This window comes from Laetiporus sulphureus (genome assembly GCF_001632365.1).
Source record: "Laetiporus sulphureus 93-53 unplaced genomic scaffold LAESUscaffold_20, whole genome shotgun sequence".
Taxonomy (NCBI): domain Eukaryota; kingdom Fungi; phylum Basidiomycota; class Agaricomycetes; order Polyporales; family Laetiporaceae; genus Laetiporus; species Laetiporus sulphureus.
The window spans coordinates 1-15,338 of NW_024468529.1; the positions used below are offsets into that span (position 1 = coordinate 1).

Consider the following 15,338-nt stretch of genomic DNA (forward strand, 5'->3'; position numbering starts at 1 on the left):
GAGACAAGCCCAGAGTAGTGAGCTCACCAAGTAGGATGCAAAAGCTTTGGCGGCGGTCTCTATCACCCCCTTGTCACCCAGAGTTCAGGCCACCTGAAGGTCTTTCCATCCCTCATAAAGATCGAGACACATGGCAGCGACCTGCAGGGAGGCCTTTGAAGAAGACTATGAGGGAGTACAGCGTTAGCCACCAAGAAAGGGGCACAGAAAGAAGAGAGATGTATCAGCGGTGCACTGATGGTTTGCGACAGCATTTGTGGAAGAGGAGGAGCCACAAGTATGGGCACACCCAGGAGCAGCAAAGAGGAGTGAGTAACAGCAGTAGAGGGGATGAAAATTGACGCGCCAAGCTGAACCAATAGGCGTGTCTTAAAAATTGTAGGCAAAATGAACATCGACCATGTGGTACCAAAGTCTGACTAGTGCAGCACAATAGGGCAGGGCACCCTATCCAGAAGACAGTGAAGCAGAACCGAGACATACGAGAAGCTCAGAGGACAAGTCAATTTTTCCATTCAGTGCAAAGAAAACAAGTACGCATCACAAAGATGGCACCAACCACTCAGGCTATCATACAGAGGATAGGACAGAGAACAGGCTATGCAAATTTAGACTGATGGATACTCACTCAGCTCATCAAACCACCCCTCCACAGCCTCCAGTCAGAGTTCCAACCGATTGATCTTGGTGATCAAAAGGAATTGTTCATGCTCAAAGACTTCCATCAGAAAGACTTGGTCTAGTCAGATGTTCTGGATATAGTGGAAGATGCACTCAGTTTCCTCATGCACATTTGTCGAAACTAGCAGATGGAGGTTCTACTAAGTCAAGAAAATGAGCAAGATAATGAGCAGACGTACGTGCAGGAGTGGGCTCAAGAAGGGAGCATGAATTGTGACCAAGGCAGCAGTGAACACAGGCATGTGAAGCACTGGCATTCTGGGAAACAGGGACAATAAGACACTCATCTTCAGAGGTACAGCAAGAACACTAGGAGCAAAGAGTCAGTAAGCATGGGTATCTGACTGGACAAGGTGAATATACCTTGGCAGAAGGCCAAGGCTTGCCAAAATTAACAAGTGCTTGCTTTAGCACCCTGAAAGTGTTGCGAACAATATCCAGGTACTCTTGGAGAACCTCAGGAGTAATGGCCTTAGAATGCATGGCAGGCACCTTGCCGGATGATGTAGCAGGAGCGGGAGGCTCAGGAGACCCTGCTGAAGAACCCACCATGGATTGCACATGAGAAACTGAGGCAGCACAAATGGCAGTGAGAGTCTCGCTGAACTCACGCTTGGTGAGCTTGACAGACGAAGCGGAAACACTCGACGTGTGAATTGGCTTGGCAGCTGTGGCCATGCAATCTTGATCAAAATGCATCCACCAGAAGGCAATGGAGTGTACGCACCCAAGAAACTTTGTATCATGATGATCAACCACGAGATCCTCCACGCATCCCATCAGAAGTGAGTTGCATGCAGTAACATGAGCCTGGGATGCTCCACTGAGCATTCCTCAGTCCACCATCTCGACTATCCCTGTCATTTTGGTGTGCAGTTCCATAAAGGAAGCTTTGGTGGAGGCTGAGTGAAAGGCTGCGAGATCAGTATGGCCAATTGCAGCAGCAAGCCATAGGTCGAACTTGGGCCACGAGTGGAACATTAGCCAATCAAGCATACTGGCCATAATGCCAAAAACTGGAGTGGCGATGAAAGGGGAACAAATGCGAAGCTCAGTCTATATGGAAGGTCAGACATGTGTCGCCTGCACTCGGATCTCTGACTCACCAAAGTAAGCACAAACATGTCCACCCAGTGGTGCCATACCTTCTTGAGAGTGTCGAGTGCAGGCACATCCATGATTATGTTGTCCAGAGTGGTAAGCCATGCTTTGGCTTGGTCCGGAAGCTCCTTGAAGTCAGAAAAGTAAAAAGAGAAAATGCCAGGAGGAGGAGAAGAAGACATGGTGGAAGACTTGAATATGGACAAACAGCAGGAAAGGATGAGCTGGATATACGAAGACGATGGACCGAGGATGGTCCAGGTTTCAGAACCAGGGAGATGATATGCACTGAAATATTCTGCGCTCGAAAACCCTTCTGGAAGAGCAGCCGAGGGCTACGTGACTTGATAATGCATATATGTCAAGCAGAACAGTCTGGACAGACCAGCACGAGGGCCTCCGACTCTGAAGAATCTGTGGCAGCAGCACCATATCACAAAAGGGTCATACATAAGACTCAGAAATGAGCCAGGACCTGCACGTTAGCACCACCAATTACAAGAATAAAGGAGAAGAAACTGAGCAGGACGAGCTTGGCCAAATTGGCATGAAGGTTCATTCTAAGCGAGAGAAGCGCAGGGAAGCAGACCATCAGACCCTTGAGGGCCCTTACCTTTCAGTTCCCTGACTGCAAGCAATGATGAGGAGGAGGCGGAAAATGTTTTGGAACTGTTTCAGAGGATCGGAAACGCGAACAAGGATCAGAAATATCTTCTACTACATTATAAGGTGCTATTCTACACCTATATAATGGTCTATGTACCTACCATAAAAACAACAGTGGACTTCACCCTTCAGAGTTCAGTTCTACGCACATTGTCTCAATAGGGCAGCACGCCCTATTCAGTCTCACTCGTCTACATCTTCGTATCATGTCTAGTTAGCTCTCAACACCACGTGGGGCAGCACTTCTCATAGTGGCCCATAGCTCGACTCGAGAAGTGCCCAGTAAAAGTCACGTTACCACATTTTTCCCTCACACCACCTCATTTTTCCTCTCACGCCATCTATCACGAGCTCTAGCAACTCAGATCTCCATCCCCATCAGACTCTGTAGCCTCAGCAAGCACCCAGGTTTTGTTTGTAGTGCTGGAGATCCTGCATAGATGTCCTGGAGACCTAGGGAGTGCCCAATCCCCCTCCGTAGTGCAGGAAAGAGCTGCCTATAGTGCCCAAGCCACAAGATTGGTCAGCCAGAGACCCACATCACTGCTCGATCCCTGACCCTCGACAACTTGTTTGGTAGAGGCACTCGCCACCCTTCTAGTCATCCCACACAACTCATCCTCTTCTCGACTCATCTAGAGTCAGAAACACTTTCCTAGTCTGAATCACCACTCACTGCTCTGTTTCAAGCACAATGTCGAATGACTCGCAGCCGCTCCTCAAGCATTATCAGCTGAAGTTTCTGCAACTGTGGCCCAAGGTGAATGGAGATGAACAGCTCTGATCCACCTTCCTCGACAGGATAGGAGGTAGCTGGCAGCCAGGAAGCAGTTGAGCATATCATCAGATAGCAAGTCGCCGCAATCTGGGAAGGTGATGTCTGAGCCAGAACAGTCTAGAGGGGGCAAAGGAAGGCTTTGTTGACTGCCTGAGAATGCAGAACCACATGAAGAGGTCAGAAGAAGAACATGAGGTGTGGAAATGACAAGTAGGCCACTGAGAAGCATCACCAACTACAAGCTGCAGTGTGAGAGCAGAAAGCGATGAGTTAGGCAACTTGGAAATAAGCAAGTATGCTAATCGAACAGAAGACAGGGTAGCGGACTGATGGACCCTGTCAGGGTCAGACTTCCAGTTCGCCGACTGTAAGATATGGAAAGGGGGCAGGAGCGAGCTTTGCGACATGTTTTACGAGATCAGAAACATATTCTACGATTGGAAACACATTTCAGCGACCCAGCTGGCTCATTTCTGACTTACTATATAATCTACCCTGTACATAGGAATAAAAAGGAAGTAATACAAAGTTTTTTCCACTGAGCAGCACTCAGTTCTCATCTCGTCTATGCTAGGGCATCGTGCTTGACTATGTCTATGCCAGTTGCGACTACATTCTATGTTTCTGGGATTCTCGACACTGAGAGGGGCAGCACTCTCAGCAGTGACCTCTAGCATGACTCGGATTTCAGCCAGATAAGTCACATTATTGTATTCTCATATCTCACGCCATCACATTTCGCTCTCATGCCACCTGTCACGAGTCTCGAACCAGGATTTCATCTCCATCAAACCCTGCAGCCTCGCTAGCACCCAGAACTGGTCCGTAGCACTGGGGAGTACTAGCTAAATGCCCAGAAGTTCATCATCAGTACTCGATCCAGTCAGAGATGCCCAGAAGTTCATTGTCAACACTCGATTCAGTCAGAAGTGCTCAGGGCTTTGTCGTCGACGCTTGAGCCAGTTCGGAGGCAGTTAGGGCCTCATCGTCAGTGCTTATTCAGCTTCATCCAGATATAGCAATTTTCTGTGATATAGCTCAAGACCTCAGCCATAGCAGTTTGCAAGCACAGGAGTCACCAATTGCATCTCACAGATACACACACCCACCATCTAGCTGTCGACTGCTTCTCAGTCCAACACCCCACTCTGATCAAGTCCAACACTCACCGATCTGAGTTTGTGAACTGACCCATTTCAAGCAACACAGCTGAACGACTCGCAGCTGCCCATCACTGCATTATTATCTGAAGTTTCCTGTGAATGTAGCTCAAAGGAACCGCAGACAGAGAGCCTCAGTTTACCTTCCAAGTAGGGTTGGTTAGGAGTGCTGCTCATGGCCAGGATGTGGTTGAGCATATCACTGAGCCTGAGCTGAGCTGAGCCTGAGCTGCCTTCCTCAGGCCTGGCCTGCGTTGGTGATAGGCCTGAGCCTGCTGAAGCCAGGGCTTTTGAGCCAAGCTGGGCTGAGCACATCACTACTCTAGACTCTTTCAGCTCATAAGTCAACTCCTTTGGATTGCAGTGACTTGTTATCTGATAGCATGAGAGTCGAACACATTTTCTGTCATTTTTTGATTGCAGAACATTTCAGTGCATATGCACACCATACAGATGAACTTGCATCTGAACTGAACTGAGATTTTGTCTTATATCACTGAAGGTCTTAAACTAGGGTCCAGCCCAGTTCAAGGCATCACATCACACCCTATGAGCCTATGGCCAAAAGGATACAGTAATCTGACAATGCTTGGCTTGTACAATGTAGTACAAGCTAGTACTGGCTGTTGTTGTTGTACAAGCTAGTACTGGCTGTTGCTTCGTTGGTACATTGTAGTACAAGCTAGTACTGGCTGTTGCTTTGCTTGTACAATGTAGTACAAGCTAGAACAATATAGTGCAGGCTAGTATTAGCTAGTATCAGCTTGCACTTTATACTAACCATCATTAGCACAAATTGGTGCAGGTCAACACAACTTAACTCTAAACAGAAGATAATGCTAATGAGCATTTAAAAATATAACACAGACATATGATATCAATGAACATTTTAATAATATAGATAACTTGATAGGCACATTGTGATCAGAGGCAGACTCATAGAGCATAATGATTGTGATTCTCGTAATGTTCTATTGTAAATTAGGATCATGACATGAAGCCCATCAAGTTGTGACATGGTCACAATACTTACAGAATATTTGACTAAAAATTAGTGAAGTCATATTTCCGTGATTTTTCTCAATGATCTCATCATAACTCCATCATCTTATGACTCATGAAACTTTGACAATTTCTTGAATATTGTTCCTAATAATCACCATGCAGGACTAGAAAAATATTGAAAATGATATTTTGAATAGTTTGTACAAGACATTAACAATGTCCTTTGCTTTATACATTGCCGATTGTGGAAAGCATATCTTCAATAATTCTCAATTTATTCAACCGAGAATGCCCTTACATGATTTGAACTCTTTTTCGTACATTATCTCAATTATATGATGTGAACTATCGCATTTTTCACCCAGTGTTATGAGTGAAAACCCGCTCTGTCATCCTGTGTAAGTCCACCACGGAAGTGCGGTGCTGCATATCGCGAGGCTAAGAACCACCACCGCCTTTGCGCGCTTCTATGCCTCGACGTCGATCAGGAGTGGATGCGCAAAATGTTTATAGTTCTACTCCAGGTAAATAATTATATGACCAAATGCCTACAAGCCGATGGTATACTAAAAATCCTTCCACTCGTCCCAATCGTCATCTTTCTTCGCAGCAGCGGCAGAGGAACCCGCATTACCAGGCGCCTTCGAAGCTGTGCTGGCGCTTCGAGCCGGCGCACTGCTAAAGGTGTCAAAGAACTCCTCCTCTTCCTCGTGATCCGCATAAAGCGCGGACGTCTCCCCGACATATGCGTATCCCACATCGACAGAGCTGTACCCCCTCCGTTCCGGTCCTCCGACCACCCTGTCCTTCACAGTCCCCACCACTCCTCCGACCTGCTGCGCCACATCCACTCCGAGCGCGTTCTTGCTCCAGGTGTTCGCACTGCGGCCAGCCTCTCCTACACGCTTGCCTGCCTCGGAGACGTACCCACGCACACCCGACTGGAAGTTCGGGTCCATCACCTTCCCCACGCCAGGCTGGATCACGTTGTCGTTAACGGCACGCGTTGCACCTGCGACAGCAGCAGAGAACAGCGACCAGCCCTTGCTGAGCGCGGCGACAGGGTTCTCCTGGAGCTCAGCAAGGGAAGGTGCAGCCCTGGACGATAGACCATAGGATGGATTTGACGCTGGAGACGGCGTGTTACCGAACCCTTGATAGCGGCCGCCTTGTGAGGGGTGGAGATCGGCCGATCTGGAAGCGTTGGCCTCTCCCAATCCTGCGAAAAACGTCTCGTTCGCGGCCTTCTGATCCTGTTGGAGGGGAGTCGCCGATGTGGGACTTGCACTGCCTAGACCAGGAGAATTGCCGTTGCCGAAGGAGGCTGGGGACGATGAATCACTCCGTAGTTGACGTCCGGTGCTCGTGCGAGCAGAGGCTCTGGATTTGCGAAGTCCTTGAGCAGACGACGGTCGTCCTGGTGGGCTCGCAGCACCGCTAGGGCTCGTTCCCGCGGGCGGTGCGGATGGTGACCAAGGCTTGCCAGCAAGCTCGGCATCCAGCTGTAAGAAGCACGTTGTTCTGTATGTTCCGTCTACAGCCAAGTAAGAAAACGAACCTTCTCTCGATATTGCGATGCAGCCCAGCAATGATATGTATCATATGGACTCATTCCCGGCGTATATCCGCCCTGTTCGGCTGGGTATGTCTTCATAAACTCCCTGAATAATGCATTGCCTCCCAGCTACAGCGCGTAATACAAGCGTCAATCGTTATAGGGAATTTATAAGTTTGCCACGCACCTGCATGCGCTTGACCTGGTCCTCCTGCCATGTGTCCATCGATACAGACCTCACGAAGCTGTGACGGGCCGACCACGCATTAATGCTTATTCTCCTGGGCCTGGGCACAGCCCGACAACGAAAGACTCACCTAACGTGGACTCCGAAGCCTCTATGCGCCCCGGCACATTGCAAGCACAGGAACACTGCAAAGCTAATCCAGCAGCCTGTGTGACAGGCCCTGAGAACGAAGGCACAGATATTCTGACCTGAGCGATGCCCACTGTGGGTTCGGGTTCTGACAGTCAATGCATTTCTTGTTCTCGAGATCTTCGCGTTTGATGAGATCCTGGAGTGTTTTGCGAGCGACAGCCTGATCCATGGCGAGGTGAGGGTGAAGTGGCAAAGCGTGAGGTGGAATTGATGGGACTTGACCGCACCTCGGGTCCCGTTCCCACGATGCTGATCGCTGGCTCCAGCGCCAAACTGGCCCACCACAGCGGCTCGCCTCAGGCTACCACCCACGAGAACCCTGGATTGACTGATAGGTGCACCGATGTCCGTATCAACGGAAGCTTCAGTTTCATTTTGCGTGCGATGTGGCCCCTCCACGCGGTATTGCACCACGTGCAGCGCGTCCGCGGCTATACCCGAGACGAGGGAGAGCTGGCCGCAGCGATGGCTGTACAGCTCAGACTCCAACAGTCCCACACCAACGTTGCTGGTCTCATCACCGCTGAGCAGTACATAATTAAAAAAGAAGGTGTCCAGCGTGCAGTGCGTACCCAACGTGTCTAATGGGGATCTCTACAACGCGGTGTTTTGGCGCTGATCAGTGAGAGATGAGCGCGCACAAGCCCGTGTCTTATTCCCATCGCCATCGCTGCATTCTGAGGGGCTCGCCTACTTGACTGATCCATCTAACGTTGCGTCTTAATTTACGGACAGATTCGCTACTGCATGCTCTGCAGCAGCCCGAACTGCCCTTCCTCGCGACTGAGATCTCCCAGATCCTCGGATCGTGGCTGGATACAATCTACTACGCGTCTTCTGCTATATTTCTGCCGGAGCCCGATAACAGCATGATTCAGAAGACGAACGCACGCGCAGGGAGCAGCACCGTCGCCGCAGAGGATCCCGATGACGGCCCCCGCTCGTGGGGAAACTGGGTCGGGCGGAGGTAAGTGCTGTACACACCGCCTTGCACGCGTACCGCGCTGAACCCCTGCCATGGCGCAGGTACTACTCACTGGAGGTCGTCCAACACCCGCTCCGGGCGCGGATGTGTGGGTTTGGCGATAAAGTGCGCGATCGTGCAGCACGCCACATGGTAAACCTGGCCGCTGATAATGGGCACAGGACAGGCGGCCTCTGGCTCCCGCCGCTGTGGCCAAAATGATTGTGCAGAGGGATGACGGAAGCATAGTAGACGTCGAGTGAGTGTCCTGCAAGGTGACCTTTACAGTATGTTGCTGACGCGCATGACAGGGAGATCGACTGCTCGTTCTTCCTGGTGACGGTCGACTTGTGGTCGGCAGACGGCAAGCACGAAATGAATCTCGTCCTGCACCCCACGTCCGCTGATCGGTACGTCCTGCCCCCCACGTCCGCTGATCGGTACGTCCTGCCCGCGAACCACCTCAAAGCAAAACGACGCGCTGCCGCCAATGCCGCTCATCAGCGCTCGGGAAGAGACAGTCCTCCGCCGGCCTCCGCCTCTCAAGACAATACGCAAGTGAGCAAACCGTTCTCATGGATTGACAGCTGACATGGACGCGACATCTACAGCAGCCGAATGCAGTACCTCCATACATGGCCCCTCCCAGTGCGGGCTACTCAGCCCAGGTCTATCCGTACCCCGCGCAACCACCCTCCGATCCGCAGAGCTATCAGCCCATGGCAAGCTACGGCTCGTCATCCGAAGCCCCGATGCCCTGGGGCTATCCTCCTCAGGCAACGTCAATGGACCGAGCTTCGCAATATCCGCCGCCCCCTGTCCTCCGTCCCATTCATTCCGCAGGCCGGAGCAATTCGACCACTGGCGGGCCTGCGGCAGGAGTAAGTTACAACTCCGCAGGAACATCAAGACCTGGCGCGGGAGAAGACTGGCCGCTTGAGAACCCAGGGAGGGAGGATGCGGAAGGCATGCCATACCGCACCTGGCCACAAGACGCTTCTTATTCTCCGCTCGATAACAATAGCGTGTCTCATAGCTCCGGCGCGATCGAGCCTTCGCTCCGCCATTCACATGGGCCGCCTTCGAATCACGAGCATTCTTACGCGTCTTCTGAGACGTACACTCAGAACAGATACTCTCAGGAGCAGTACAACACCATCGGGCACCAGCAGCCCATCGATGCACAAGGGTATCCACAAGCACCATACACGCAACAGCCGCCGCCTGGGTCACACTATCACGACGCGCAATACGCTCAGGAACCTACGCCGCCATCGAATATGCCCCCCTTGCCAAGGCACACCTATACACGGACGCTCGTCGGGCCCCTGTCTGCGAACGCCTGCAGCCTGGTGGACGAGCATCGAAAACCCGGAATCTTCTTTCTCTTTCAGGATCTGTCAGTCCGGACAGAAGGTGCGTTCATCTGCGCAAATCCTATTCATATGAATTGGACCCGTGCTTATCGTGAACTCTATTCGCCCTTTCCGTTTGCATAGGTACCTTCCGTCTCAGGCTGCGTCTCATGAACGTCGGCGCGTAAGCTAGCTCGATCCCGTTGATAAACGCTCGTAATACAACTGACGCGTCTTCGCTGCATCCGCAGGCCTCCGGCTCCTGAGGGAAGAGCGTCTCGAATACACACAGGCGTATCGCCCGTACTTGCCCAGACATTCACTGAGCCGTTTGTCGTATTCTCCGCCAAACGCTTCCCTGGCGTGCCAGGTGAGCGCTCCTCTCTGTACATCACATGCTGAATGAGAGCTAATAGATCCTGTGACCGACAGATACTACCGCCCTCTCCATAGCCCTCGGCAGTCAAGGGCAGAAACTTCCTCTGGTGAGTAAACCCTCTCCACTCAACACATGCACAGCCAATCACGCGATGCATCGACGCATGGCGTCCGACTCGTTTAGCGAAATCGGAATGGTAGCGCAAAACTGGGCCGGAAGAGGCTCCGTAGCGGGTCATCAGCCTTGTCCGGCGACGAGTCCGATGAGGGAGGAACATGATGACGTAGGCGTCGAATTGTCAGTTTCGGGTTACGTGGACCTTCGCTTCGCTCGCCGCGTTTGCATCCGCTATCTTTATGATGGGTCCCCCAATGGCTGTCGTAGCAATAGTATTTGTCGCTCAAAGTTTCCTCACTCTGAACGTCTGCCAATGAATTTCCGGGTTCGCGCCCTCCTGACGCTGTTGAAGTCGCGGGCCATCTCCACTGTCTGCGGGCATTCGCTATAAATCTTACGGAGTATGGCAGCGGCCTTTAGTCTTCTCTGTCCGATCGTTTGCGGATCGGGCGTAGGTTCCGGCGAAGCCGTGGCTGGGCGCACTGGCTGTATCAGTCTACCTGATTCCAAGTGATCAAGGACTTCGTGGAGAAGGTTCAGAACGACAGCATGAGGCCGCCACACATTCCACAGGGGCGAGAACTTGTAGAGAATCTGCAACGCATGGGCAAAGTCCTCCTGGAACTCCTCTTCCATACTACGGCTTGATTTCAATGTAGCAGTTCCCACCGCTGTCTCTCGGCGATCGGTGGAATGCATAGGGGCATGAGGTGACACGTCAGGCAGGTCGTCCGGCTGGGGGAGACGCTCCGCACGAAGCGGTGATTTCGGCTCGAACTCACGCTTCATAGACAGTGACTCCCGGAATCGGCGCTGATAGGGCAGAATCACGCTTTCAACGATATCAAACGCGCGCTCTGGCTCGCCTGCACGGACGAGCGCGACGATGAGGTGATTGTAATTGTGCGAGTCGAACGCGAGCTTCTCCTCGTGCAGCCTGCGCCACGCCTCCGCCACCTCCGCGTGGTAGCCTCCCGCGGACATGGCGTCCGTGTAGATCGAGAGCGGGATACACATCGCCATACCGTGCCCGCGCAGATCGGGCAGCGCCCCGCCTTTCGCGCTGACCGGCGCAAAGAGCGAGTCCACCTCCGAGTGCCGCAGACCGAGCTCGACAATCTGCGGCCAGATCTCGCGTGCGGCGTCGGCGTTGCCTTTGCGCCGGTGCGCATCGAGCATCGCGGTGAGCGCACCGATGGTCGGCTCTCCACCCGCCTCGAGCATCTGCGAGATGAGCCGCTCGACGTCTTCGGGATGCTCTCGCCGCGCGTAGGCACTGAGCAGCGGCGCGAATACTGTCTCAATCGCACGAGCCCGATTTCCGCTGGTCTTCGCCCACTCGTGGGTCTTCTCTGCCGACATGAGCGACTGCACGAACTCTTCCGCAACCTGCAGTCCGGCCCCGCTCTGCTCCTTCCCGTACGCCTTGACGATCGCCGCGTACGTGATCGCGCTTGGCTGGATGCCCTGCTTGCGCATCTCGTCGAATAACTTCCTAGCCTTCCCCCGGTCGCCCTTTCTTAGATAGCCGGCCATGATGATCGTGAGAACGTAGACGTTGATGTGCATATGCGACTGCCAGTCCTCCGAGAGCGCTTCCATCTCCTTGTACAAGTCAAACGCAATCTCCATCAGACCCGAATCGCACGCAGACAGAATGAGCAGCGCGAAAGTGTGCGCATCAGGCCGGACCCGAGCCTCGTCCAGCCTCCGGAAGAGATTCGCCACCACACGGAAGGGCGCGCCAATAAGCACGTATGCCTTGAGCAGCGTGTTGTAAACCTCCACCGAGAGGCGCAGACCGCGGTGTGCAGAGCTCTTGAGGTAATCAAACGCACGAATGACACCCTCCCACTGACCGGCCTCGACGTACGCGTTCATCATAGCCGTGACCAACTGACGGTCAGGAACAACCCCTTCGCTGACCGCCCGCTTGTAGATCTCTTCAGCAGCGATGACGTCCCGTCGCTTTGCAAGCAGGGCGATGATCGTCGAATAGTGCTCCCGGCTGGGTGACATCCCAGCTGCGCGCATCTGGTCAAGCAGGTTCGCAACATAGCTGGTCTCGCCTTTCTCCGCAAAGCTTTTGAGGATGATGCTGTAGACATAGCTATCCGGGTAGATACCGTCCTTGGTCATGACTTCGAGCCAGTGGTTCATGCTCTCCAGGCTCCCCTCTCGCGCGAAGGCATGAATGACAGCAGTGTAGTGATAAATATTCGGCCGCAGTGCGTCCGGTCGCCTGGATATGGCTGGAGGAAAGAAGTGCTCAAAGAGCTGCACCGCGAGTTTGGCGTTCCCATTGACCGCATGAGCATGGAGCATCATGGCAATGTGTGTGATATTAACTGCGCTCCTTTGGGAGAGACGATTAAAGTACTCCTCGCTTCGTGGAATGTCGCCTTGATGTGAGAATAGATATAAGCCGACCGTTTGGAACGTAACAAACATTTGTCCTGACCCCATAAACTGAGTCAATGACATAAACAGGCTGTTAGCGAGCTCGAAAGCATCTGCCTTGACCAAAGCCTTGACCACTTCCAACTGCAGCTCGACCGTAAAGGACAAAGACTGGTTGCGCATGATCTCCAGGACATCCAGAGCTTCCTTACCCATCTTGCATTCGCACAGAGCATGCACGAGAAACTCGCCCGCCACCTGTCGCCTATCCTGTGACCACTGTTCATGAACGTCCTGTAAAAAGCCGACGGGGCTCTGAATGCAAGCAACCGACTGAAACGCGTGCATCCTGAACGCTTTGATTTGGGGGTGGCCCTTGTTCTGCCAGCGGAGAGTTGACCGGTGCAAATAGGTCCCGACAGCTTCCCACTTCTCCACGAGGTACTCCAGCACAGCCACAGGATCTCGATGCTGCCGCAGCGAGCAAATGAGCACATCGTGCATCTGCAGAACCTGGATTCGCCCCTCCGGCTGGAACGGCATCTCTTGCACATCGTGAGCAGCAGCAACAGCGTCATCGATCTTCCCTACCATGGCCAGACCACAGACACCCAAGATGCGCCACAGCAAAAAGTCCTTGTCATGAGAGACGGTCTTGATCCTATCCGAGACATTCTGCAGCAGGCTAAGCAACCGTGTTCCCCAGAGAATAAACGACTCGATCTGGATCCAGTCAAAGTGTCCGTCCTCCACGATTGCTGCGACCCGGGCGCCGTAGCTTAGCAGCTGATTCGCAGTCATAGACGCGCACCCATCAGCCTGTTGCAAAGACTCGTACGCACGCCATACTTTCTCTGGATCAGACGCCCGAGCTCCAGAGGTGTAGTCCATGATCATGCTTCGCCACTGGTCGAGGTGCTGCGTCCCGGGCTCAGAGGCCGACGAGTCAGGTGGCTCTTGGAGGCTGGACACGTATCGTATCTGGGATAGGTCGACGCGTCTGGCGAGGTTGTGCAGAGAAGGGAGGGTACTTCGTGTGGGTGCGTGCATGATTTTGCGGCAGGAGAGACGGCGAACCCTGGGTCGGCTCATCACCGTGCCATGTAGTGCGACAATGTACTTGATGTCTGGACGGTAATGAGGATGAGCCACGACGGAAAGCGTGAAGCCCACGGACGCCACTCACCGGTGCACGACTCGAGACGCACGGGTATGTCGTCACAGAGACAGTCATCGAGCGGCATGGCACGCTCCTTTCCCTTCACCCGGCGCGGACGCGGCGTGAAAAAGTCGCTCGGAAACGCAGAAGCGGCTGCTCCGGCCGTCATTCTCAAAGCAAGCTGGGAGGTCGTCGAGTGTGGTAGTGCCGTGAACGGACGTCCGGACAGGAGAGTGTTGAACACGGTCGCGGCCAGCGGCTCCAGCATCACAATGCCCACCCCGACGAGAATTTTGCGGCGGCCTGGTGGCGAGAGATGAGCACGACGACGAGCACGCACGCGAAACCGCGCGGACGCACCTGACGGAACAGGACCTGGCGAGCGTTAGGCAGACTGGCTGCGACATGCGTAGCCTGCAGAAAATCGCGCAGCGGCAAGAGCAGTTCGGCAGTGCCCGAGGCGCGCACGCGTGCGTGTTTGTGTGACCATGACGGTCCTGGCTCGGAGATCATCACGTCCTCGACGCGCTCTTTCCCATCCTCGAGGCCACTAACGCTAGCACAAACATGGCATTGCCCATCCCCCCGCACGACCTCCTCGTCGTCCCCGTCGCCCATCCCGAGCGCACCGCGCTCCGCCAACAGTGCTACGACGTCCGCATTGCCGTCTTTCACTGCGAGCAGGGCTTCCCGCTCGACACCGAGATCGATGAGTCCGTGTCATTCATCTTAGCAGGCCGCCCCGCATGAGTGCCCGTCCGACGTTTGTTCTCCCGACCGCCGCAGCCTCGACGACGCGGCGACGCACATCCTCTTGCGGCTCGTGCCCTCGCACGAACCAGTCGGTACCATCCGCTGCACGAAGCACGACGGGTACTACAAGCTCAGCCGCCTCGCCGTCCTCAAAGACTACCGCCAATTCCGCTTCGGCCGGGCTCTGGTTCTCGCCCTGCACGACTACGCAAAGAAGGACGCGAAGCACACCCCCGGCGACCTTCCATTCGTCACGATCAAGGCCCACTCCCAGATCCCTGTCAAGGGCTTCTACGCGAGGTGTGCGACTAGTGCTATCGATTAAATATATTGCATGTGCTCATCTCGCCAATTTGTCACCGCTGCGGAAGATTTGGATACGAGTCCCAGGTAAGTCTATCTGCCTTCCTTCTGTGTGCGCACTTCTTCTTCGGCGGCCGAATTCACCCGGCTCTCAGGGTGATGAGTTCGATGAGGACGGAGCTCCGCATCAGTTGATGGTCGCTCGCTTGCCGATATCCGATGCAGACAGTTAGGGGGAAACACTCGTGCATTGGTCGTAAAGGTCGTAAGCGTATGTACATGGGAGCGGAGTGAAGAGCTAGCAATACAGCATATAGGAGAGGGGAGTGGTATACAGCGATACAACACTTGTGCGAAGTCCGTGTGGGTGTAACGTCATAAATGGTGCAACTAAAGGCATATGAGGTCGAAACGTGCATGCTCTAAGGACGTACTCCCGCTCCGCTGCAACTCTGCAAGAAGGTATATTGGAGGGTCACTCACAAATGTGGACCCTCCTCCCAAATACAAGCATGAACTGGAGATGTGAGAAGAAAATCATCATGGAAAGTCTGTTACAAGAATCAAGCAGCGATGCCAAACC

The 15,338-nt window shown here is 53.5% G+C and overlaps 5 protein-coding genes across 5 annotated transcripts; 2 read left to right on the forward strand and 3 right to left on the reverse strand.

Annotated features, from left to right (window-relative positions):
- Window positions 1–1,515: 1,515 nt before the first annotated feature.
- Window positions 1,516–1,964, reverse strand: LAESUDRAFT_759243 (uncharacterized protein; the record flags this gene model as incomplete). The annotated part of the gene is made up of 2 exons (XM_040912573.1): window positions 1,516–1,737; window positions 1,788–1,964. The coding sequence occupies 2 exons, from the start codon at window positions 1,962–1,964 to the stop codon at window positions 1,516–1,518; spliced, it is 399 nt and encodes a 132-aa protein (XP_040764132.1).
- Window positions 1,965–5,941: 3,977 nt separating this feature from the next.
- Window positions 5,942–7,526, reverse strand: LAESUDRAFT_725832 (ArfGap-domain-containing protein). Its single transcript, XM_040908899.1, has 5 exons — window positions 7,382–7,526; window positions 7,264–7,326; window positions 7,134–7,191; window positions 6,950–7,075; window positions 5,942–6,893 (listed from the first exon to the last, which is right to left on the reverse strand). The coding sequence occupies exons 1-5, from the start codon at window positions 7,492–7,494 to the stop codon at window positions 5,958–5,960; spliced, it is 1,296 nt and encodes a 431-aa protein (XP_040764133.1). The 5' UTR covers window positions 7,495–7,526; the 3' UTR covers window positions 5,942–5,957.
- A 282-nt stretch (window positions 7,527–7,808) lies between these two features.
- LAESUDRAFT_175547 (uncharacterized protein) lies at window positions 7,809–10,368 on the forward strand. Its single transcript, XM_040901448.1, has 10 exons — window positions 7,809–7,889; window positions 8,061–8,292; window positions 8,352–8,415; window positions 8,472–8,548; window positions 8,601–8,847; window positions 8,904–9,705; window positions 9,789–9,828; window positions 9,896–10,014; window positions 10,077–10,129; window positions 10,207–10,368. Exons 2-10 carry the CDS (start codon window positions 8,195–8,197, stop codon window positions 10,300–10,302), a joined length of 1,596 nt encoding a protein of 531 aa, XP_040764134.1. The 5' UTR covers window positions 7,809–7,889; window positions 8,061–8,194; the 3' UTR covers window positions 10,303–10,368.
- LAESUDRAFT_176139 (uncharacterized protein) lies at window positions 10,112–14,234 on the reverse strand. Its single transcript, XM_040901451.1, has 3 exons — window positions 14,060–14,234; window positions 13,727–14,002; window positions 10,112–13,667 (listed from the first exon to the last, which is right to left on the reverse strand). The coding sequence occupies exons 2-3, from the start codon at window positions 13,965–13,967 to the stop codon at window positions 10,435–10,437; spliced, it is 3,474 nt and encodes a 1,157-aa protein (XP_040764135.1). The 5' UTR covers window positions 13,968–14,002; window positions 14,060–14,234; the 3' UTR covers window positions 10,112–10,434.
- Window positions 13,897–15,337, forward strand: LAESUDRAFT_175551 (acyl-CoA N-acyltransferase). Its single transcript, XM_040901449.1, has 4 exons — window positions 13,897–14,412; window positions 14,486–14,752; window positions 14,824–14,842; window positions 14,911–15,337. The coding sequence occupies exons 1-4, from the start codon at window positions 14,267–14,269 to the stop codon at window positions 14,986–14,988; spliced, it is 510 nt and encodes a 169-aa protein (XP_040764136.1). The 5' UTR covers window positions 13,897–14,266; the 3' UTR covers window positions 14,989–15,337.
- The last annotated feature ends 1 nt before the right edge of the window (window position 15,338 follows it).